Source organism: Oreochromis niloticus, linkage group LG1, assembly GCF_001858045.2.
Source record: "Oreochromis niloticus isolate F11D_XX linkage group LG1, O_niloticus_UMD_NMBU, whole genome shotgun sequence".
NCBI lineage: Eukaryota > Metazoa > Chordata > Actinopteri > Cichliformes > Cichlidae > Oreochromis > Oreochromis niloticus.
In genome coordinates this window covers 18335671-18361327 of record NC_031965.2, presented here as the reverse complement: position 1 = coordinate 18361327, position 25657 = coordinate 18335671, and the positions used below count along the sequence as shown (strand labels likewise).

Here is a 25657-nt window from a genome sequence, read left to right as displayed (position 1 = left end):
AAAGACTGGAAAAATACTGCCTGGTTTAATGAGTCTCCATTTCCACTGCTACATTCAGATCATTGTGTGCTAACAAGATAAAAGCATGGATCCATCTTGCCTTGTATCAGTGGTTTAGGCTGATTTTGTATTGGTGTGGGAACAGTTTCAGGGAATGTAGCATCTTCTGATGGCTACACTGTGGTCGCAAAGGGATGGACATGGTCATGTCACAAAGCTCAGATTAAATAAATTAAATAAAAACAAATACAGTACCTCTGAGATTTGGTTGAATGGGAGACTTGCATCATGGATGAGCAGCAACTGTGACACTATCATGCCAGTATGGACCAAAAATCTCTGAGGAATGTTTCTGTGTCTTGAAGAATTAAGGCGGTTCTGAGAGCAAAAGTGGCTCCAAGTATAGACAGAATAGAGGATAAATGTGACTATCTTGACTTTAACCTTTATTGCAAAACAATAAATGTGCTGAGGAAGGGTGGGTCTAGCTTTAAAACCTCAGTAACTCACTGCCTACTGACTAGTGACTGATATCTCTTTAGCCAATGAGCGTGCGGTTTCATACCACATAAAATTCCACCATTTTGAAACAGAATATCTTGAAGAGTTACAAAACAGAATTACATTTCATTCAGCATGACCCAAAATGGTTAACTGAGTCCATAAACTCAGCAGGAAAGTCTTCAGAAAGGTCAAGACAGAGAGCAATTTTCCCATAGACCTCTACAGGACCGGCAGTCTTTTTGCAACCACAACTATCGCCATCTGGTGGCCTTCAGAGAGACTGCAGGCAGGTTGAAGACACTTTCACATTGGCTTCATTTCTCCATCCAAGAAGCCATGTCCTGGTTTTATACGCTTTAAGGCTCTAGCTCAGAACTAGCATTGTGTAATTAATCACATTGTTATCTTCAAGATCAACTAAGTTTCTGTAATTTACATTTAGTGGCAGAAATGGTATTTCTGTTTTGTGTACCCATCACATACTGGGACTGATAACTCCTCACTTTAATTCATCAGTTGTACCTCAACTGAACATGTGGACAGAGCAGCTGGCTCAAGTCACTTCAAATGTGGTACAAGCAAGCAAACAAATGACCTTTCTTCTCATATACCGCCAGTCAAGCTGGTTTGTGAATATGACTTTCATGGTCTTAAAGCAACACAAAAGTACAAGAATTATTGTGTTCATCTAATTTTATTCATTCAAAATTTAAAGAAATACCTTTTTTCTACTTGAACAGAATAAAAACAACTCGGGGAGATCTCACGTGTAAAACTACAAGTAAGATTTAATTTGAACTGAAAATAAGTGAGATACTTTATATATAATCTGTATAATCTGCAGGTTCATATCTATAAAACATAAAAACAAAAAAAATTCATAGTTTAAGGTTGGTTAAAAAAAAATAAATCACAGTATACAGTACATAGATTCCTCCCACAATTTGCAAAGAACTAAAACGATGTACAAACAGAGGTGACAAAATAAAGGAAAGGCCAACTTTAAGCCGTATGTAAGGTGTGGCATGCATTCATTCATTCATTCTACAAGTCTGTTTGGATGACGGTGCCGGAGAGCCCCGTCTTACTCATCAGTCTACAATCTCCCATAGGTGCTGAGATCTGGCGACTGTGAACACATGACAAACATTATTAACGATTCAATGATCCCTCGTGCCCTGTGGGATTATCATCCTGGAAGAGACTGCTCATATGATGACAGAAATGCGTCACCACAGGATAAAGCTAGTCGCTAAGGAAAAGTTGTATTTTGTAGAGAGACAAGCAGACCTAAACATATCAACAAAGCACAGCAAAGCTTCCGAATCCACCCCACTGCATGGATGTCAGGTGTCTGAGTTTTCCTTTAATTTGTCACCTATCCTCTGTCAATGTAAAGCCAAGAATGCAAAAAAAAAAAAAAAATTAACAAAGCACTGTTGGTAGCCACTACAGCTGAGGAGGTAGCTTCCTTAGTTAGCATCCCATTCTTGATTATCTGTGTTCAAATAATTTACAGACAGACACAAAAACAAAAAACAATAATCAAAACTACACAAAAAGAAAGAAAGAGAGAAAAGGATGCATACATTTTCACCACGTGGAGCATCGGACATCTCAAACAGTCAGCGAGACATTTTGGTAAGTGAACTTATTTACACACTCAGTTGGCTGGTGCGTGAAAACAGATGATGGGAGTCAAAACTCTGAAATTGAAAGTTGCAGTAGAAGAACACAAGAACGTTTTATTGGTGGAGGAAAATGTTTCCCTACATTGCCTGAATTCCAAAGCGCTCACATGACGTGCACTTGTGAATACATGCTCAGAGGGTGTATCCACCTCAATGTGTACAGTCATGCTCTAGCACAACACCAGCCAATCCCTCGTCAAACACAGCCTCACTCAGGTCAGCTCTCAGGATGGAAAGACTTACATTTTACTTTAAAGCATTAAAAAAATGCTTTTCTGATCAGCTATACGGACAGGACTCAGTATAACTGAAGCTGATAGCGAGTCTCAAACAGCAGAGTTAAAGTAGTCAATCTGTTTGAAGATAAATCTTCCTTTTTTTTTTTAAATCAAGGCCTTATTTTCCTTTTTTTTTGTACCATTACAGTCAATCCATCATATACAGGAAACACACAGGCTGCACAAAAACCTTTTAATACAAGAGCACACTGCAGATACTCGTCTTTAAATATCTGTGGCTGACTAATATCCGCCCCCGTTTCAGTTATACTCGTCCATTTCATACTTATTGGCAATGCTAATGCACCATCTTGTCAACTCAGCTGGCTGCCAGTCTTGTGTAGTGTTCAAATCACGTGAAAGTGAAAGCAGGATTACATTCATGTGTTTGTCTTGGATGATATTCATGACTTTTTGGGGTTTTTTTTCTTGCTCATGAGCCAAAATCTGTTTAATATGTATACGGCTTCAATCAATAGTATGAAAAAAAGCACGTTTTGGCTGCTCCATTGCCACAAGGGGTCACCGGAGCGGGTAGCTCTGCATGTTTTTGTAGTATAACCAGCGTAAATGTAGCTGATTTAAATGTGTAGACTGTTTATTGCCTTTTTTTTGCAACATATATGTGAGTTTTCATGCTCTGAAGTAAATCCAGGGTCGTAAATGGAGCTAGAGCAGCAGGTGGATAAAAAAACAAATACAAAAAAAGCCTGGCTTAGGTTATGCTAAGCTAACAAGCTGCTGGCTTTCATCTTACTCTAAGCAAACAAGCACATTTCCCAAAATGTTGGTTTATTCCTGTGATTTAAATGATTTCTTTTTTTATTATTATTTTTCATAGGATTCAATTTTTGAGCAGTTTATGCTTATAAATACTCTGTATTCAGCACCATTAACAATCACCCTGTAGGCCACAACCAATCTGAGTATCAGGCCTAGGCAGATCTCATTTGAGTGTCATTGTACTGAAAAGGCTAACAGCGTGCATCGCTCAGTAATTTAGCAAACAAATAGTTCAAAAAGGAAAAACAAATATGAAAATAAGGCCCGGATTTTAAAATAACTGGAATTTTCCTTCAGAAAGATGAAAAATAGTGACATGAACCTGCATGCGAGTGCTTGTTTTGGTTTTTTGGTGAGGAAAAACTAATAAAGGTGCTGTTGTTTTGGTGAATGCTTGTTATTACACTGTATGGTGTATTTATCATTCAGAGGCCAGAAACTGTCTCCACCCAGGCAGAGACTTAATGCTACTCAAACAATAAATAATCTTTCACAACCGCCGCGCCTAGTTGTTGCTGAAACAGTGATATCTGCTACTTTTAATCACATTCTTAGTCTTAAAGTAAAGACATGTTTGTTTTAGACTATTTTAGACACTTTACAATCACACGCAGGCAGGGCAGAAGTTATTGCTGACTTTATATTATCCCCCCGCTAGGTGAAGACCACCTGAAAGTTACATTCACACATGAAAGTTTAGAGTGATTATTACATTTGCTACATTTTTGTAAAAAAAAAAAAAAAAGAAGTATAAAATCAAAAGTTGCTGTGAAGAAGCTTAAAAAATTGACAAGATGTATAATAATTAAAATTTTAAAAGCTTATAAGTACAGGTGAAACAGGGCAAAAAAATCTTTAACACATACATGGAGGCTTGCAGACGCAGGCACCGGTGGCAACATTTTCCTTTGCGAGATCCTTTGTCGACCAGTTTGTGATGCAACGTGCTCGGTTCAGGTCTCCTAGAAACCGTTTCTCAGCTCAAAAAACCAAGTTCCCTTTAAATGATTGGCTGCGTCTGTTAACACAGTTATTAGAAACTAAGTGCTTGCTGAATCTTAGGGTAGTTGGCACATTTTGCTGTTTGATATAAAAACGTTTATTCTTGTAGCATCCAAGTTCACATGACACAGATGTGTCATTAGTCCTTGACTCGAGGTATGTTGTATGAGTAGTGTACAAGAGGAAGGCCTCTGCTCTGACAAAAGCAAGCTCGGCCACACGCCTGAATCTGGTCCGAGCTGTCTGACACAAACGAGTCCCCCTCGTCTGCGTACTCAGACTGTGCAGACGGCGTGCTGCTGTCTCCCCAAAACCCCTCCGAGCGCTGGTATGCCGCAGTTCCAGCCAGGAGGGTGGGACAGCTGTGGGACTTGACCAAGTGTCTACAGACTGTGGAGGACGAGGGGGAAGAGCAGGTCCTGGCACGCAGTGCTGCCTCACACTGCTCACAAACAACCACCTCACCGCAAAGCTGCGAGTACATCCCACAGTCAAAGCCTAGGTGTGTGGAGGAGCCCCCGTCTGTGAGCTCAGACCCTCCGCCACTGTCGTCTCGGTGACCTTCTGTGGTGGTCTTCATCTCCCTGGTTGAACTTCTGCGACTGCGTAGTCTCAGCCAGTCCTCCCTGAAGGCTGGGCTGAAGAACACGTACAGCACTGGGTTCAGGCAAGCGGGCAGCGGGAAGAAGATGAGGGTGACGGTCTTGGCGATCTCCGGGCCACCAGCTGTGGAGCCAGTCAGGAGGGGGGCAAAAGAGAATGCCGCCACAGGACAGAAGAAGATGCAGTTGGTGAAGATGAGCCAGGCGATGTGTCGCAGGGCACCCGTCTGTTCCGGATCAGCCAGCTCCACCCTGCCCAGTGTGCAGTACAACTGGGTGTACACAGCTGCGGTGAACAGGTAGGCCACGGCGTTGAGCAGCACCAAAATGACCGTAACACTCAAAGCTGGACGCTCGCCGCCGGCAAATGGCAGGCAGAGAGGAGACGAAGACTGATCACCGGAGGTCACGAGAGGCAGGCAGGCCCCGGCGGCGGCCAGCAGCGCCAGCAATCCTGCAGCGAGACTGAAGCGTCGATCTCCTCTTAAGCACCCGCGACGGCTGCTGGCACTCCTCCTGGGCGACATCATCACCTTCCCAAGAATCATCCGCACGGCCACGCTGCGCTCCACGGCTGCCAGTGACAGCAACAAGACCGACCACTCTGACGAGAAGACGGCCAGAACTCCTGTGATCTGACAGCCGGGTCCCATCTCCCACCACACCCCGAACTCAGCGAAGGATCCCCACGTAGCAACATCGAGCACAGTCAGCACGCCGACGTACAAGCCCGTGAGCAGGTTGGCCAGAGCCAGCAGCCCCATCAGCAGCCTGGCTGGAGAAAGAGACGGGGTCGGGCAGTGGGAATGGGCAGCAGCTCGGTGTGAGGGAGAGAAGGTAGCCACCAGCACCAGGCTGTTAAAGACCAGCGACACCAGGCAGATGAACCAGACTGTCAGACGGATCATCCAGTTACCCAAGAGGTGTTCACAAGGCTTGAAAGCTCCTGAAAAGCCAACAATATGACAAATTCAGTTATCTTTTTTGGGATTATTTCAAATCTTAAACACTGATTGATAAACACAAAAGCTGACTACCTGGTGAAGGAGAACAATGCATAACCATTGAGATTTTTTCCACATCTTCCCCACCTACAAGAAGAAAGAAAAAGGATATACTAAGAAGGAAAAATTGTTTTTTTTAAAAAAAAAAAAAAAACCTCAATCCAAACTAGTAACATTGCTGTTTAAGCTCTCTATGATACTTTCAATTTAAATTTAATTTAAATTTTTTATATCTTTTTTTTTTTAAATTTTACACACTCATGACAGCCAGGAAATATAGCACAATATTTAATGTTAGTAAGATGGAGTTACACTAACACTGCAAACAATCTTTTTACTTAAATAACACACGGAGTTAACATGTCCGCCACCCCCACCTGCAGTTTTCTTCATGTGCTTTTTCTCAAAAGAAGTTGTCACTGAGTCACATCCAACGAATGCACAGCACTGGTAGGCGTAAGGGACAGAAATGGACCTTAAAAAAAAAGAAAATGTTTATCATTTAATAGCGCTGGCAGTTTTAAGTGTTGTATATACATTTCTGGCCCTTCTGATTGCTTCCAATAGTAGTATTTAGATGTGGACTAGCCTCCTCATTCGTGGAAGCTGTTGTGTTTTCCTCGGTTTTTCTATACCATTGTTGATTTGTTTCTCTTTGCTGTACTGAGGGACAACTGTTCAGTTTATACTTGTGTGCACCATGTATGCTTTTCAATTCTTGAAAACTACTTGCCCTCTTTGTCTAAGCATGCAAGTGTATTTTACACTTACATGCCCTCAGTCTACACAGCGTCATTCTCACCTGAGTTTGGGCAGGTTATTTGCAGTTAGCACATTTTTCATCTGCGGGTTCCCGGAGAGTTTCAGCTGACTGAGCACGCTCAGTCCAGCTGTTGGAATCCCAGTGAGAGAGTTCATACTCAGGTCTCTGCAGAAATGATTGCACACAGACAGTTTAATTTTGTACGGCACAGAGAGTGACACCAAAACAGTGTGACTGAAGGTCCTACTCACAGGTTGGTGAGCGCCCTGAGGGTGAGGAACGCATCTCTGTGGATAACTCGGATTTCATTTCTACTCAGGTCTCTGTGTAACATAACAACTCAGTGAATTCCCAAATCAGGCCTAAAAACATGTGTTTATATTGCAGCAAGGAAGTTCATGACTAAGTGGACTTACAGTAAACGGAGAGCAGAGAGACCTTGGAAAGTGTCTTGGTTAATTTTTTCAATATGATTGTGCTGAAAGTTTCTGTAAATGGGAAACATAATTTTATCAGGTTATAAACAAGCAAACATTTCTTTAATCGCCTTATTTGTTTATTTTTTCTGCCTTTTAAAGCTTTCTTTTGTGTAATGGCTTTTCGATCTTCACTCACATCTCCTGCAGCTGGGTGCAGCCCTGGAGGGAAGGTAACTGTTTTATCTCATTGTAGGACAGGTCACTGATGGAGGAAAACAAACAGCTTCAATAACTGCACAACTGGGACAAATTAAAATGAAAGAACAAAGACAAAAAGGTTGGACTGTTCCATTCAGCGATAACTGGTCTGTAAAAATGAGTGCACAGACCTTACTAAAACACTATATATAGTTCTGCACTGTTCGACCTACTCTACTCTCTTTGTATGTTCCTAACAATCAATTACTTGCTGTGAGTAACAGAAAAGAGAAAGTTTCTTACAGCGTTCGCAGCACTTTGAGGTCCTCGCACAGATCACTGGGTATGGACGATATCTTGGTGCCCGACAGGGTCCTGAATATGAAAAACTACTCAGTCACTTCTGAAACACAAAATCGCACAAGCAAAGATGCAGCATCTGAGTTCACTCACAGACTCTCAAGGTTGTTGGTCCACGTAAGGATGGGGAAGTCCTGCATCATACTGGCACCACGCAGCATCCTGAAAACACAAGTTTGAAGAATAGTAAAATCATTATTACAGAGATCAAAGTGTGAGATGGTGTGACTTAAATAAGACTGACTGACTCTTAGAGCACATTCAAAGTGCCTTTTTCATATATTTTTATTCAGCACTACCATCTGTCAGGAGTTGAGCCTGATGGAGGGACTTACAGTGAGTGCAGGCTGGACAGGTTCTGGAAAGCCGACGCACCCACAAACGACAGAGGGTTGTCATAAAGATGTCTGGGAGAGCAGAGGGGGGAGAATTCAAAGCAAAAGTCATTCACTATGCGAGAATGGCACCATCTTCTGGACATTCATCTTTCTGAAGCCTCAAACTTGTGTACAGCGTATTGTGTAAGGTGGCATTTTATTTACAAAGTTAAGCTATGAGTGTGCCATGTCTGTTTATAAATGAGTGTCTGCAAGTCAGAGGGGAGAGTTAGACCTTACATGGTTTTCAGCAGGGGATTGTTGTGGAAGGCCCCCTCGGGTATGGAAGCAATATCATTGCTATGAAACCCACTAAAGAGAGAAATTCAAGGCAGGAGTGTCAGTCAACTTTCCACAGTTCAACACGTGGCATACACATTACTTAATTTCACATACTCGAAGCCAAAGTTTAAAAAAAAAAAAAAAAGACATAATGATTCTATCAGTGAGTTAAGTGTCAAATGCTTTAAAAAAACTTTTATCAAAAAAACATGTTATCTATTTCTCTTTAAACATCATATCCAAGAGGTAAAAGCTCAGATATACAACGATGTAAAAAAAGTCAACAGAATATTTTGTTTCTGTGTGTGACAAACAGAAACAGTCACAGAAATGAAGGTAGCTTAAAATAATTTCAGTATACATGTGTCTAATCCTCTAATATTTAATATAATTAATATTTTCCTCATTACATATCTGTCCTTTTTTAAACCAGAAAAAAAGACAGCAACTTGCCTTAGTGAGGCATTAAAAGCTTCCTGGCTTTAGTAACAGTACAAAATGTTTTTCTTAGGCAGCAGAAATGGGGCCGTATACTCACAGCTCTTTCAGTTTGGGGAGGGCCTGTATTGCTTTGGGAAAAACCTTCAGGTTGTTGAAGTTAAGATCTCTAGACAGAGAGAGACACAGGAAATCAGCGCGGTTTCATCCACCCTTTTTCGCATCCAAAAATCAATGCAACATTCAAACAAGGACATCTACAATTAGGAGGAAAGACTGGTTTTGTGACTAAGGCTAGCACAGAGTCACGCACTAATGCTAATTAGGTTTCCAAATGTTTTATTTATTTATTGGGGGGGGGGGGGGGGGGGGGGGGCAGAGTCAAAGCAAAATTATCAGCCCTGTAAATATTTTATAAACACTTTTGTTAATTGGGGTTTCATGTACTCGGACATAACTGATGTTTTTGTTTATTAATGGTCACACATAATGGGGAAATGCATTGATTTCTGTCAAATAAGGTAACAAAGACTTATTGCCTCTAATGAGCTACTGATCAACTGAGCCTGTTTCTTCCCCCAAAGGCCCTGGAGCTGCTCGTTTCTCTAAATATAACAAAAGCACATTAATCTATTAAATATTAAAATACTGAATGCTTCCAAGTACACTGTGTTGTAAGAAACTAGTTAATAATCCATTTTTAATCAATTTATTACTGGGTTCATATTTTAAGCGAAAAAATAAATATTGTTGACAATATCCTTGTTCAGGTTCCAGAACTGAGACATATTCAGTTTCAGTCATAAGCATTTTTTTGCTTAATAAACATATACAATAACCCACAATGAGTCTGCCCCTGTGAATGTATGAATGAATGACTATTCAGCAAAAGCAAAGAAAGCCCTTCAAGTCCTTAGCAAACCTTTCAGTCAGCAGCTAAATCTCCTGCCTCCACAGATATTACACACTTAAAAAAAAAAGATACATTAAAAAAAACTGTTGAAATGTAATACTACACTAATTTTATAAGCTTATTTGTGTCCTCTGTGCTGTGTCATTGTGTCTGTAAATACCGACAATGGCTCAGAGCAAGAGCCACCAGATTATGTGTTGTACAGTAGCCATTTGCCAGGAGGTACGGCTGTCACTGAAAGGTTTTTCATGGCTCTGTGGCAGTAGGAAGTGAACAGTGGGAGGGCAGATTTGATAAGCATCAAGTACTTTGCTCTATTTATCCTAGAGCAATTAAAGGAGGAAGTGGACACAATGATGTCTGGAGGACTGAAGCAGAGGAGGGTGGGGCGAAGGGGGAGATGTTAACACACACAAATATGAGCACCAACACGCATGCACGCACGCACGCACGCACACACACACGACAACAATTACTATACGGCTGTGTACTTACAGCGTCTCCAGGTTTGCAAGTCCAGAGAAACAGTTGTCTCCTATCTCGTTGATTCTGTTGTTGTGAAGATGCCTGGAAAAGGTAAAACACAGATCTGCAAGACCGTCGTACCAAAGAGAAATAAAATCATTCAATCATTCCTCGTGGGTTCTACTACTTTTCTACTTTTCAGCTTTTGCAAAAATATTCCATGGATGATTTCTGAATGGCGCTTGTGAATCAGGTGTCTGTGCTGTGCTGTGATGTGTATATGCAAAGAGTCCTCCTCGCCTAATAGATTCAAGGTCTTTTCTTCCTGTTTATTCTGACGTGTTTATACTAACCCTGCAGCAATGCCACTCAATGCGTGTGTTCTTGAGCGTGTGTTTATGTGAACGTATAACAGCAGCAGTGGAAAAAAAAAAAAAAAAAAGGTCTGGAACAATCCCTTGGCTTCGCAGTGCAACGCATTTTTGTACAAGCTCCTGGCAAAGGATGGTTTTAGGATTTCCCTTAATACATAAAACAACATAACTTCTGCGTCACTGCTCAGCATTGAGCTCTTTTTACAAAGATTTCGCTAACATTCATTTGCGAGGTCCGGTGCCTGTGGCTTGTTTCACTGCAAAAATGCCCTCACGCATAAACACAGCAGAGAATGAGTAGCGACCTGTTTAGCTGACTTATTAAGCTGTAAGCTGTGGAAATAAACTATGGTATGTCTGTGTTTGGAGTTTGACCCGCAGTCCCGCTGAGGATACATTGATAGCTAAAGCTCAGCACAAAGAAAGGTATTTTATGTTGACTTGTGGTGACGGAATAATACAAATGATATATGAAAAAACACATACTATAGCTTACTTAACTCAGATGGGATCACAGGCAATACCATTTAGATTTTACTAACATGATGTTAATTATACAGCCAAGTAGAAGAGATTTACCCATGACTCAGAAACTTAAGTACCTTTAAACTATAGCTAAACTCACCCTATAGAGAGTTAACATGTGCTGGCATTTCAACCTGAGAATCGTCCTGATCTTATCGACAACCCACCCTCGAAGAGTTTCACTTTGGCATCTCCCTCAGGCCATGTGAATGTTTGCAGTCACATTACCTGCTTAATTATAGTTTTTCCAAAAAGTACACCAACAAGTTGTTCCTGCTGAGTTATTCTGTGTATAGTTCTATGAAAACTGCATGCAAAGGTCCTTTAGCTATCCTGGGAAATCTACTTTTATGTCAACTGTTTCACAGGCAGGCTTAATAATTTGATATTTATACCAACTATCAACAGATCATTTATAGATTTACATCCATCTAAAGTTAAGGCCACAAGGCGGTTTGGTGCCCTATGACGTTCATCATCCGACCTGCACTGTGCAGCATTGGCCCGACTGGCCAGAAACAATTGTCAAGTACACTGTAAACATTTGCGCTCAAACGCTACTGTGCAGATTTTCATTCTAAACCACAATTAAACAGAAGCTTAATATAACTTACAGTACAACTAAACTGGTGAGGTTTGCAAAGGCGTTGTCTGGTATGTACAGGATGCGGTTGAGTGCCAAAGTCAGAGCCTGAAGGTTCGCCTGATGCCTCAGAGAACCGACGGGCACCTCCATCAGGTTGTTATCATCCAACCAGAGGTGGCGAAGCTGCTGAAGGCTTTCAAAGCTGTCATCTGGAACAGTTGTAATATGGTTGGCATCCAGGCGACTAAAAAACAGAGCAAAGTAGAAACGCATGGATTTAATAAATGCATATAGAAATGACATTGGAATAATGGCACCGCACCTAGTGCTCCGATTACCACTGGGACCACTGTTACCTTCACCCTCTACATTTTCTCGAGCTCTTCTCTGAGCCCTTGGTATTTCTCGGGCTTCTCGTGTTCCTTCTTCCTGATGTTGCTGTCACCTGGAACCGCTACATCTATCACTACAGCCGTCTTCTTCTGTTTGTCTACCACCACTATGTCCGGTTGGTTAGCCACCACCATTTTGTCCGTCTGTATCTGGAAGTCCCACAGGATCTTAGCTCAGTCATTCTCCACCACCCTTGGGGGTGTCTCCCATTTTGACCTCGGGACTTCCAGGCCGTATTCGGCACAGATGTTTCTGTACACTATGCTGGCCACTTGGTTATGGCGTTCCATGTATGCCCTGCCTGCTAGCATCTTACACCCTGCTGTTATGTGCTGGATTGTCTCAGGGGTATCTTTACACAGCCTGCACCTGGGGTCTTGCCTGGTGTGATAGACCCCAGCCTCTATGGATCTTGTGCTCAGAGCTTGTTCCTGTGCTGCCATGATTAGTGCCAGCAATGCCATATATATATATTCATATAAACTCCATGTGCTCCAACTCCAACACAGAAAAACTGAAAACCCTGTGTAGATTTATGTCTTGATGCATGTTCAATCATCCAGGTAAGAAAATCCCAGAAAGTTGGTTCTGTTCACGTGGACGGAACAAAAACAGCAAAATAAAATAAAACAAAATAAAAATAGGGGGAAAAAACAAAAAATAATCCACCTATTAAGAGTACGCCTGTGTCAATAAAAAGGTTTTTAGTCTGTTTTTAAATGTATGCAGATGTAAAAAATCTCAAACAACAGGTCCACAATAACTGAAAGCACCCTCAGCACACTTAGATCTAATTCTAGGAACAGTTAAGAGATCTGCACCTGATGACCTGAGCGCTCTGACTGGACTGCAAAGTGAAATGCTTAAACAGGGTGGCTGTGGCACAGGAGGTAGTTGGGTGGTTCAATCCCTGGCTGTTCCAGTCGGCATGCCCAAGTATCTTCGGGCAAGATACCGAACCACAATTTGCTCTCCGATGCATCCATCAGAGTGTGAATGTTAGACAGGAAGCACTTAAACACATTAAAAAGTGCTTGTGTGAATTAGCCAAGTAAGCGCTTTGATTGCTCAGGTTAAGCAGAAAAGCACTATATAAGAACCAGTACTTTTACTAATACTTCCTACTTTATTTAATTGGATAGAAATTGTATTAAACATGTAAACATTCTGTTACAACCCGGCTTAAAAGCCGCAACATAAATATGGAGACTAATACCAGAATTTCACAGAAAAGGGGTTTTATTTTAAATTCCATAACAAGTGGGGCGTAGCACATTCATAACTTTACTGATAACAATGGAAATCTTTCTCTTTTCTTTCTCTCGTTTTCTTAAACTGTCCATGTTGTAGATTAGGTGGTGTCAAAAGCAAATTGCCTATATCATCATGTTTCTTTGGCATGTTCTATAGAACATAAGACAAGCCCCTTTGCCACAGTGAATTAACTCATAGCCTACTTTTAACCCTCACTTCTGAGAAACAGTGAAGCACCTGAAATTCTCCACTTCCCCACAAACTTGTAGCTAAGACATGAATGTTTATTTAGTAGCCATATATAGCAAAGTCTAATTCTTTGTAGACAGTTCACAGAATTTACATTAAAAAAAAGCAACACTCTTGCGTGGATATTCTGGTAATCAACATCTGCGTGTACCATGAATGTAACAAGATCCTAAAATTTTGATCACTGACAGTTTTGGGATTAAAAAAAAATAAGAAGGTAAAAAAAAGGATTTAAACCGTTTTATGAATGCACAAGTGCTCTTTTCACCATCATCACGTTACGTTCTCCTGGTATCCTCCCTAACTGAGTGTCTCACCCTCCCTCAAAATTCCTCAAGTGTCTGGGCTGTAAGAAAAACAGACATGATTGACATTTAGCTCTCTACAGGCTTTATACAAACCAAGTCCTTACTCTGCCAGTGCATAATACTTCAGCTACAGACCCTAAAACCCCAACAGAGAAAAGACATCTGTTAAAAAAGGAAGAAGAAAGCCAGAAAAAAGAAAAGGGAGGACATATGGAGGGATACAGAGGAGTGATTATAGCTGAAGGCAGAATTTTCAGCACATTTCTCCAGCTGGATGCATTCCTACTTTAGTCTCTGTCAAACTCAAAGGCACGGTGCTGGAGAGAGGTGGTGTCTCGAAGAAACTGGTATTTTGAAGTTGGTGAAACGACACTACATATGAGGGTTAATGGAAAAGGAAATTGTGAATTGGCCGATGCTTACAAGCAAACGTAAAAACTCCAGAAACAAACAGAAAAGTTAGCAACGGATTGGCTGAATAAGACTCACCTACAAATACAGCAGCGGAGTGATAAGAATGTGATATGACTGAAAGAATGTTCAAATGCCTCATAACAGATTAGGCAAATAAATCATTTCAACAATCACTCTCAACATTTTAGTTACTGTAAAATTGCTGTGTACAGTCACACATTAAACAGGAGCCACTATCTACAAGAATTTGGTCCACCTGGTGCGCAACATAAATGCAACTCCACCACACACTCAGGCATGAGACAACAAGACTCTACAGTTTACAGCACAAATGCTTACATCTAGAACAGTTATTAGAAAAATTCAGCACACATTTTTAAAGACTTGGAGCTCAGAGCCATGCTGGCTGTGCGTTCAGCTAAATCCTAACGGCAACACATCTGCAACAACAACACTAACATGATGAAGTTCAGGAGGTAAAGCGCTTACAACTGTCACCGTCTTAATTTTGCAGTTTAGTAAATAAATGTTTACTAGTGAGTACTGAACACACAATACATCCTAAATACTACACAAGATGAAAACCAAGATACTCAGTTATTCATTAGTTGCTGAAGACAACTTTTGGGAGTCACTCCAAACCACACGGTAGTACTGTGAATCACATAGCGGTACTGTGAAAGTAACTGGGATTTATCATCTGACATTTGGGAATCTTTGTGGTAAATTTAAAAGCGATCCCTCTCGTAGATGTTTACCACCAAAATTGTGGGCCAACTAATCAACACAGCAAGAAGCTACAACACAGCCCTCCCCCAAAAATAATCCCAGTAAAAATCAGCGCAGCCTTTCTTGATAACCCAAGATTGATGTGCTGAATTCATTTCTACAACTATTTTTTTTCCTGTTTTTACAACATGAAACTAAAAGCTCAGCTGCACAGTACAGACCCATTTGAATACATTTGTTATGCAAATTTTCAGCAGCGAATGTTATCGTTACATATCATAGTAGATAAACTGTCCTGCAGTGCTACTGTTGCTTCATTATCATCTTTGAGAGTACCCATCTTGAATGGGCTTGTTAGTTTGACATTAAATTCCATTTCCACACCGTAAGTTGCTTAATACACTAAGAGTGCTTTGGTACTACAGTGCATATTCCTAACTACACACTTAAAAGACATCAGTATCTGTAAATTCTAGAAGAAACAGGCTTTTTAGTTATTGATTGAGCCTCTCTAATAGAAACACTGTATGTTTATAGTAATAATAACAGGACTTTAATAACAGCATCTCCACTTTTTGACCATTCATGTTTTCCATAAGCAATCCAAAACAGACAGTTGAGGCTAAACTTTATTTCCCCTGTGAGACCACGTTTGGAAGTTTACAACCTTTTATAACTAATCAAACAATATATCTAAACAGCACTGGAATACAATAATAAAGAACTTTTACAATCTCTGGAGCAGGCCTGTGCATCGCTTCCTCCAAGGTTACTGCAGGAGAGGAAGGTCCACTTGAATCCTTGAAGGATTTTTAACTAGACAATACCCGGCACATGCTTATACAAGCTGCACGTGTGTGTACGTGTGTTCATGCAAATGACTTACAGAGACTGGAGAGAGTGAAGGTTCTTCAGTGCCGAGTTTGGCACCGTCTTCAGCTGATTATTCTGGAGCATCCTGAGGACAAATTGGAAAAAATATATCTGAATATTTCAATCATTTCAACTCTTGTTACAAAATAATAAATTCATTTCCTGAGGTTCCCATCCATACGCTATCACGTGGCTTCACTTTGGCTATTATTACTCACTATAGAAAACGGAAAAAAAAAAAAAAAAAAAAACTTCACAGAGTTTCCCCGAGCAAATACAGACAACCTAAAGTCTACAAAGTCTCCCACAACTTTTGTGTGTTTAATAAACTTAAAACAACATCACATTCCTGTCTAACAATAACTCTAAAGTCTAAAGTTTGCAAACAAAATTAAGAAACTGTAAATGGTGACCCTGACCTGAAGTGAATATTAACTTAGTCTGCCTGAAGCCAATATACAGCCAATTGTTTTCATTTGTGTACTTATAAGTAACATGAATAAATCACTGGATATGACACGCATATATAATGTTTCCATGTGTTTCTGTTTGCAGTTTCTATTCAAAACTTCCCCTGTATATCAGCAGGACTTTGAACTTTTGGCTAAGTGCACAATCAACAGGACTGTGCTTTGTTTGTCACTCCCTGTGTGCAAGCACACTAGGGTGTGCTGCCTGATGTACATTTTGGAGTTCTAGCTTTTAAAGCAGAGCATGTACGCAGTTCTCTGTTGGGGGTTCCCATATACACAGTCATAGTTGGGGAAGGGGTGGAAAACTACATTTAGTTTACACCAAGTGTATGCCTAGCCTTTCAGTAACTGACACTGCCACAATGTTACCGCAAACTGCAATATTTACTCTCTCCCCCAGTGTGTAGAAAACACTGTCACAGCCGTAAGTGCGTCTGTGTGTTTGTGGGGGTATGTGAGTGTTGAGATTGGCAGAGAAGGCGAATGCTTACAGGACTTTGAGCTGATGCAGTCCAGAAAAGGCTTCGGGGTGGATGAACGACAGGTCATTTCCTGGAAGTCGACTGGGTGAGAGAGAGAGAGTCAAACTTGTATTTAAGACATTTCTCAAATGATCAAAAGCTGCAAGAGGCATTTAAGCAAAAACAGAACAGAGTGTAAGAAAACTGCAGACTGGGTTTTATTTCTGAAGCTATGCATTCGGTTGAGGACTTCTTCATATCCAGCGTCTCTGCATATCATGTTCCAGCTCTCAGGGTGAACACGGGGCCTGGAGTGTCAAAGACATGCGTCTGTGCCCCTGGCCTGTTGTCACTTCATCTGTCACCCATGAGAGATTAGAGCTGTTCCTGGATATCCCCTGCTTAAATCCCTTTCTGAGCCTCCAAACCATCACTATGAAGTGCTCTTTTTAGAGAGAGTGAAAAATAATTCACCTCTCTGAGGCTGACACAAGCAGAGTTATTCCCTTTGAACACTGCTGCCTTGTTACATTTATCATCACACAGCTCCTTCAGAGCATTTATGAATAATTTGAGGCTGAGGGGACAACTCCCTTTCCTGTTGGAAACAGGAAATATATAGGAAATATGGGTGTAAATAAGCATGGGACAGACTGACTGGGATACAGAGCCCAAGTATTCTATCTAGCCTGAGAGATTAGCAACAGATTTATCACTCTGCAATGCAAGTCAGGCCAGGCTAAATTCCCTGCAACAAGAGCTGCTGGGTGTGAGCCTGAGAATCGAGGCTGAGCGTATTAGAAGACAGTTTATCCGACTTAAAATTTGTCTTTCTTTGCATGTCACGTGTTCAAATTTATTTGAGAGTTAGTGCACTTTAGTGCACAAATTTAATTGGTTGGATTAAGGAAGAGGTCAGGTCAGAAAGTTAGTAAACTCTACACATAATAAGCAAAAAACACAATAGATTCAAATGTGTCCGCTCTCCCTGTTCAAGATCGTTTCCTTGTGAAGACTTGCGTCTCTGCCAGCACTGCTGCAGATGTTGGATCAGTCTGCAGGAGTCTCGTGCTGACCACCTGCACATGCTCATTTGTCAAAGCTTTAGCATGGCCCTTAAACTCATTCAGAGAGAAAGCATTAACTTCTGTGTCAAACTGACCCGACCTTCATGCCGAAGACCATCAGTCGTGATACAAGCAGGGCATCTGGGATCCAGAGAGCAAACATCAGACTAGGTGCTTCTCATTTGATCATTGACAGGGATTGTGCACCACCCCCAGGCTTGTAAAGCCCTGAGGCATCTGAGGGAAAATGTTTGGCGGAAACTTTCTAAACCATGGCGCGTGCCATAACGTCATCGCACACTTTCCAAAATGAAATTCAAGTTCAAGGGTTTACATTTTGTTACTGGGGGAAATCAACAGTGTGTTGCAAATGTGCGCCTGCAAGTGGTCAGAACAGGATTTCTAAGAAGGGCTTCACATGAGCCGAGCTCATGGTGAAGTTTGAGCTGGGTAACAAACCTTTTCGGAAACATCTCACAAAAAAAAACTGTCATACATTTACTGTGGTGTTATACTTTTTGTTATACATGTTCTTTAAACATTAAGCAGTTTTCTTATAGTTACATGTACGCATATTGTACCACAGATGATTAATACAGAACCTTCCTGAGAAAAAGATTTTTTGTCATTATTGAAGTAATCTAGTGGTGATTTCTAGTGGTACACACTGGATGCAACGGACAAAGAAACATCAGGTAACCTTGCAAGATTTGTACATAATGGGCCTTGTGCTGTAGATTAGCAAACTATATCTATAATATTAAACTTATTAAATCTGCTTTCAGAGTTTATATCTGTTCACATGAATAAGACTTAAAAATATTATAATTTAATTGCAGAATACCATCAACCCATTTTATCCATCACACTAAATCAGGCACAGCTACTTTGCTGCAAGCTTATAAAGTGCAATAAATGAAGCAGTGAAGTTCCTGGTCAGACAAATCAGACAGATTAAATATTCCTGCTTCAATAGTCAAATTGGGTCCACTGTTGACTTTATCACAAAATCAAAAAGCATGAAAAACAAGCCAATATTTGTTTCTTTTTTTCTGTTAGAGTCATCTAAATAACTTGATAAATTCTGATTTTGGACTTACATTTCACGGCTGTTTGACCTTAACATTTAGTATTAACTGTGAATGTTTGCCAGCTATTAGAGGCTGCTACCTCGCACTTTGAGACAAACCCAATTATAACCTCCAAAGCAGAAGCCCGTAATTCACAACACCAAAAAAATCAACCGATAAATATAAACATTTGTTTCACTTCCGACTTAAAGTTTGTCACAATGATGTCTTGCAACAGATGTTGGACTTCTAATTATTAAAGACCAGTCTGCAGGTATAATCGTGACTGCAGCACAAGTTGGCACACGCATAAAGACGCCTACAAATCAAACATGACATTAATCTTGTCAGTAGCTGTTGAGTCACTCTTGTTCATTTCCAACAGATAGTGACCAATGTGGCTAATTCGATGTGACTAACTCCATGGGAACTCACACAACCCAGAGCTTGTGGTGACTGTCACAAGCCGCTAATTACGACGCGCAAACACAGTTTGACAAATCGTTCAGGTTTCTCAACATTAAAAAGGTTCCCCGCCTCTTGCGTCTTTAAGCAAATTCAGGACATGTCCCCTCTGGGCTTTGATGGATCTCACTGAGGAAAGGCTAAATCCTTTCCTTGTGCAATACCACTCCCACAGGTCTGCCTCTGTCAACAGCAAATTCACTAGAAAATGCACAGTTTTGTAGCAGTAAATCAAAACAATACGATTACTTTCTATCTGGTAAACCACTGTGGGTAAATCAAAACAAGGACCCCCTCCCGCACATGTGTAATGCACACCTGTTTGTACCACTATTAGTACAGTTACCTGTGATTATACGGGCCTGATGTCATTTCCTATCTACACACAGCAGACGCACTCCTATGTTTTGGATGTGAACTCCTCTGGTTTATCATCTGATAGTGAACAATAACAATTAGAACGTGATCTGAGCCGTATCGTCTTCTGCCCTGCAATAGTGGCTGGAACTTCAACTTCTCAGAAATGAAACCATGTTATAAAAGCAGGAATACGGAGTAAACCCCATCACAGAACCACCATTTCTTCTTTATATACTTTATAACTCAACAATTTTCATTACACTGTTATATATTAACTTTACTAAAAAAAAAAAACTAAAAAAAACCTAAATACATAAGCTTACATTTACTAAAATAATATGCCAAATTCTGCAACTTATAATTATCAGAAATAAAGAAACTTTTATGTAACCATTTCAATGCACAAAAGAGAAAAAAGATGTGGGCCATGCAGCTGCAACCAAAAATATTTAACAAGGATGACTAAAAATAATAAACACATTAATGTTTAAATCTTTGTGTCACGAAACTAAACATATCAATGCTGACTGACTCAGTTGACCGCAATTCCCTCTTGATACACAGAGAGCCAATCAGTCACAGGTTACTTTAAAGAATATAAACAAACGGTGAGGGAGACAGAAAATACCTCTGTCATCACGTCTGTTGAGCTTTGTTGTGCCTTTGGCAAGAAAGAAAAAGAGTGAAGGAGATTGCGTGACTAAGAAGGAGGGAATATTCCTCCCTTTTCTGTGCTCCTGTTCTGTAAAGGGATGGCCTGCACTTTTTTTTTTTTTTCCTTCTCCTCCTGATCTCTTTCTCCCCCTGTTTTTACCCTCAGGGCCCATGCGTTGGTTCACTGACACTGCTGAAGCCCTAAAGCGAAACAGTCGTCCACCAGAATTCACTGAATACTGATACTGCTGATTTGCTCCCAGAAAGAAATGTAAAAAAAACAAAAAAACAAGGGGGGGGGGGTTTAAACAAACACAAAAATGAGCTAAGGGTTTTTATCAATAAACCCCTGGAAATGCCTTCTCTGGAAACACACAGCTCAACGGCGGTCAGACAGTTTTGATGATCTAAGACGAGACAGAAGTGGCAGCGAGACTGGGTGGGTTTTTTTGGCCTTGTTTCCATAGAAACCATTGTTTTGCCCTCTTCCTTCCTGCCTTGCATTCCTACACACAATATGATGAAAAGTAAATTGCCCCTTCCACAAAGCAGGTTGGAGTGGTACACTCGATGAAGACTCTGCCGGCTGAAAGATGCACAAGGGGCTGGAAAAAAACAACAAAAAAACAACAACACACAACCGCATCGAGTCAAGTGGCGCTGGAACTGCCCGAGTACGTTCACTCGCTGGTCATTTTTCTCGGGGCTGTGTGTTACCTGATACCAGGTAGACAGATTTTTATCTCTGGCACTCAGGAGCGCCGAGCCAGACAGCGAAGTATTTAAAGAGCAAAGAAATAACACCCACGAAGATTAGATGGAACTCCACTCCAACAAAGCCCCAGAGCACAGATGTGCTGTTGCCACCCTGATAATCCCTTAAAAGCAAAAATCCACACAGGATGTCACATGATCGTTGCCTCAATGCATGTTGCCTTACCTCACCTTTTTAATTGAGCATTACTGCACCTTTTATTAATGCCCTTGCTCAATTCGTGAATGGTGAGTGATTCGTAACCTCAGTTAATGCTATGCTTATCTCCCTCAGCTAAGAGGAAGGGCACACTCTGTGCACTTTACAGTGCAAGCTCAAATACCCAGGTGCGTATCATAAAGACCAGCCCTCATGTCAACACTGTACAGAATAAATACATCATTTAAAAGGGGGGGGGGGCTTGGCATGTACTCACAGTTCTTCAAGATAGGGGAAGTTTTTGAATACGTATGCTGGAAGCTCAGTGATGTTGTTCATGCTCAGGTCACTGTGGAAACAGGAAAAAAATTTGTTTGAGTTCACCGATACATTTGCAAAGATCACTTTTCATTCATTCAAGACTCTTTTTTTTTTAAGCTCTTTTTCTTTTGGCTTGATTTTACACTAATTTTCCAAGTGTTCACTTTTACGTTGATTATAAAAGTTATCCCCTCATTTTCAACAGCTGTAAAGTATTCATTTAACCCTAGATTTAAATAGTAAAATACTCAAAATAAAGTTTTGCTTAGTTGCAAAATAGCCTCCACGTGAGATCATCTGTCTATGAAGCCTGATTTTATCACATAAACTAAACATGCAGACATGAGATATTACCGTGATGCAAGACTTTGATTGCCCTTGCAGCCTATTTACACAAACAATAGGGTCGTTAGATCATTCGTCCCCAATGGCAGCTTTCTATCTTTGACTGTGCCTGCATGACTCTAACTTCAACCAAAAAAAACCCTTGAAAAAGCCCTTCTCTTTAGCCCCAGGGATCTTCATTTTTCAAATCAACAAGTAAAGATAGGCATGTAGCAGCATGAAAAATATGCACAGAGGACTTGATTTGCTTCCCCACCAAACCTAAAGTGTGTGTGTGTGTGTGTGTGTGTGTATGTGTGTGTGTGTGTGTGTGTGTGCGCGAGCCTGTGTTTACATAACAATAATAATAATAATACTACTACTACTAATAATAATAATAATACTAACTTTAAAAGTAAGACTTTATTGTGTTTAGAACTGGCAGTACAATGTTTTCAGCTGGTGATGAAAAGTAAGCGTCTCCAAGAATAAAAGAGCGGAAAAGGATGTCTTGGGGTTTACTGCGGATATCACGTCTGGATGCCTACTCCTAATGTGTAAAGAGACATCAATCCACAACAGAGAGGGATAAAACATCCGGGATTCGCGAATGAAGCAACCCCCTGCACCCCGCTCTCTCTCCCCTCTCACTCCTTTCACTCCCTGAGTGGCCATCTTGAATTTCACTGCCAGATCTCTCTTGGACCTTGTGTGTGGGCCCCTGAATCTTACAAGGATCATATTGCTCTTCCTCTGCAGACCCAGATACACACACACACACACACACACACACACACACACACACACACACACACACACACACACACAGACACACAGATACATAGCCAGGCAGACACACAAACACACACAAAAGCCTTAAAAGGCAGGCCCTGACAGAACCCTCATCATCCCTGCAACCTACAGCATGTCCCATCTCCATTTATCTGGTTATCCAGTTACCATATAGACTATATAGACACAAAAACACTTGTATCAACAGTCCTTATGGTTTTGTTCCTACACTGACAACATCTCAAGTGGTGTTCCCCAACCACGGCTGCAGTGGTCAGATGGATACGTCCTTAACCACATTTTTTAACCTTTTGACTAAATCATCCACGCAGACTGTTGAGTGGCCTAAACCACATGCCGTTCTGGGGAGTACAGGAGGCTTGAATGACTCTATCACACTTCCTCCCCTCCCACTGTGCCTGGCTGCTTTACTCATCAAGGTCCTGGCCTGTCCCTGCTAAGACAGATTGAAGAGGACACTAAAACTGCAGCTGTGATAAATGGTGACAAGCCTAAACGCTTCTACAAACAGGTATCTGCAAATTTCTATCCCGTGTGCTGTTTGGCTTCATTTTGCCAGCGAGGAAAGAGATAATCTGAGAAAGGTATGAGATGTGCTAAGAGAAGAGGAAAATATGGAGAGCTAAGGTGAAGCAGGGATATATATTCTTAAAGTCAAAACATAGGATCTTAAAAAAATGCAATCTAAATCTGTCAGATAAGTTGGGTCAAGGCAAGCAAGCGCTTGCCATAACACAGAAATACTACATATAAAACCGTGTTGAAAGTGTTGGCACCCACACAGACATTGTTTAAAACATCTAAAACATCTCTGAAACTTCTTACATTCTCAAGTAATTATAAAAAATTAAAAAAACAACCAACATAGCTATTTGTGACCTAGAGCCAATTTCAGGTAATTTTTGGCATCATTTTAAAATCAGCAGATTAAGAAATTAAACAAAGCACAGGTCTGCAACCTGCAGCCTGTGGGTTCAAACTGAGTACAGGTATAAAAACTGCTAAATTACCACAAACAAAGTCTTAACAGCAAGCTTACATGTCAGTACTTACACCTGATAACTACTGGGTGTAACTGTTGCTCAGCCCCTTTAACCACATGATTCATCTCTCTTGGGAAACAGTGTGACAAAATTTCAGAGAGAACAAGAGGACTTATAAGAAGGAAATAAAAAAGCACTTGCGCTGATTCTCCAGAGAGCTAGCTGTCTGACTAAACATAAATAGGAACCGGGAAAGGACTTTAATTAGGGTCTGAGGCCAAGATGCCAAGAACTACTGTAAAATAACTCGAGAGGTCATCGGTTCCTGTGGGACACTTCACCGGAAGAGAAAACAATCGCTGCAGCGCTTCACAAATCAAGCCTGCATGACAGAGCCAAAACAAAAACCACAAAAAAGGGGTTGTGTGAGGCACTTCAACATTTCTCCAAATCCTTTTACTTAATTTATTATTTTTTTAATCAGGCATTAAATATGAATATTGTCAGTATTTACTATTAAATGATTACTTGCAGTGAGACAGTAAAAGCTGAACAATAGTTAAATAAGATTTAAGAAAAAACAAAAGTGCGACAGAGACAATCTGACATCTGGGATATGAAAATTAACTCCTATCCAAAGCATTTTTATATGCTCCTAGATCTCAGATTTTTCCAGATCTTGTGTTGTAAGAGCAAAAAAGTAAAACATACAGACTATTGGAGCACACTGTGCCACCTTTTTCCTCAATCTGTGGATTGATGACTGATCTACTTCATTCTCCGTGTGTGACACTTTCCACCAGTTAGATAAAGAAATGCACAATAAGCAGAAAATGGTAGAAACCTTTATACAAATATTTGACTTTTTAAAAATAGTCATTCACTGGGTAAATATTTTTAAATTCAGATCTTTGTTTTTTCAAAATGTGGAAATATACTCTGCTTCAGTGCCTGATACCCTCATGACATACTCACAGCAAAAGCTAAGCAATGCTTTCATGCCACACAATTACATAAAGAAGACATTAACTGCCCCAAAAACTGATTCAAATACACATGAGTATGGAAAATTTCAACTGTGCTGTTAAAGGCTTGTCAGCTGGGATTGATCCCCATAGACTCGGCATTCTCGTGATGCCTCTAACAATCACAAATTTGAACAAGTTATTGTTTTTGTTTGTGTGACAAACAAATTGCAGGACTTCTTGGTAAGTTCTTAAAGTCACCCAACAGCCACTGGCTTTCATGAGCGACTATTTGTGGGCCTCAAAAAAAACACAAAACTACCCAATAAAGAAGTGGAAATATAGCAACAGCCAGCAGCCCTCCAACCACAAGCACACCTTACTCTGAGTCTACTTTGTTCAGTGAGGGGCTGAAAGAAGAGAGCAGCTTGCATGTGAGCAGTTGCGTGGCTAAAGGCCTCTGAAACCCTCCACTCCACTGAGCTGGACTAAGAATTAACCGATAATTACAACTATCTTAACAATGCTGTCAACTGCCATTTATAAGAAAATTATTAGGACAAACCTTATTTCATGGAAAATGCATGCTATATAACATACATTGAAAAACACATAATAGCACTTATTAATAATATTAATACACTATTATTAAGTTAAGCAGGTGGTTAAGTTGGCTTCATTTAAGCTAAACTGTGACGAAGCATAATCAGAAGACCTATTGCTGTGGCTACAGTTCAAAATCCTTGCACACCAATGGTGGTTCAACTGTTGACCTGAACAACATTTTATTTGCTCTGGTTTTTAGGTGAATATACACCCACCCGCCACTTCATTAAAGACACATGTTCAACTAGCTCATTGACACAAATATCTAATCAACCAATCACATGGCAGCAACTCAATGCAATTAGGTATGCAGACGTGGTCAAGGCCCCGACTATATTCTGGTTGCTGCTTCACGTGCCGTGTCACAAAGCTCAGATCATCTCAAACTGGTTTCTTGA

General features: G+C 40.6%; 1 protein-coding gene across 4 annotated transcripts in view; it reads right to left on the bottom strand.

Moving 5' to 3' along the window:
• Positions 1 to 1182: 1182 nt before the first annotated feature.
• The window catches only part of lgr4 (leucine-rich repeat containing G protein-coupled receptor 4), a 32179-nt gene continuing 7704 nt past the window's right edge, over positions 1183 to 25657 (bottom strand). For 3 of the 4 annotated variants that reach the window (XM_019357875.2, XM_019357881.2, XM_019357882.2), the window contains 17 exons: positions 21525 to 21596; positions 16749 to 16820; positions 15798 to 15869; positions 11593 to 11808; positions 10110 to 10181; positions 8802 to 8870; positions 8222 to 8293; positions 7940 to 8011; positions 7698 to 7766; positions 7548 to 7619; positions 7243 to 7308; positions 7044 to 7115; positions 6879 to 6950; positions 6667 to 6792; positions 6242 to 6339; positions 5898 to 5951; positions 1183 to 5806 (listed from right to left, as the gene is read on the bottom strand). In XM_019357875.2, coding sequence (XP_019213420.1) covers positions 4398 to 5806; positions 5898 to 5951; positions 6242 to 6339; positions 6667 to 6792; positions 6879 to 6950; positions 7044 to 7115; positions 7243 to 7308; positions 7548 to 7619; positions 7698 to 7766; positions 7940 to 8011; positions 8222 to 8293; positions 8802 to 8870; positions 10110 to 10181; positions 11593 to 11808; positions 15798 to 15869; positions 16749 to 16820; positions 21525 to 21596 — 2755 coding nt within the window. In that variant the 3' untranslated portion in view covers positions 1183 to 4397. The remainder of the gene's footprint in view (positions 5807 to 5897; positions 5952 to 6241; positions 6340 to 6666; positions 6793 to 6878; positions 6951 to 7043; positions 7116 to 7242; positions 7309 to 7547; positions 7620 to 7697; positions 7767 to 7939; positions 8012 to 8221; positions 8294 to 8801; positions 8871 to 10109; positions 10182 to 11592; positions 11809 to 15797; positions 15870 to 16748; positions 16821 to 21524; positions 21597 to 25657) is intronic. The other variant, XM_019357884.2, reaches the window with a different exon arrangement.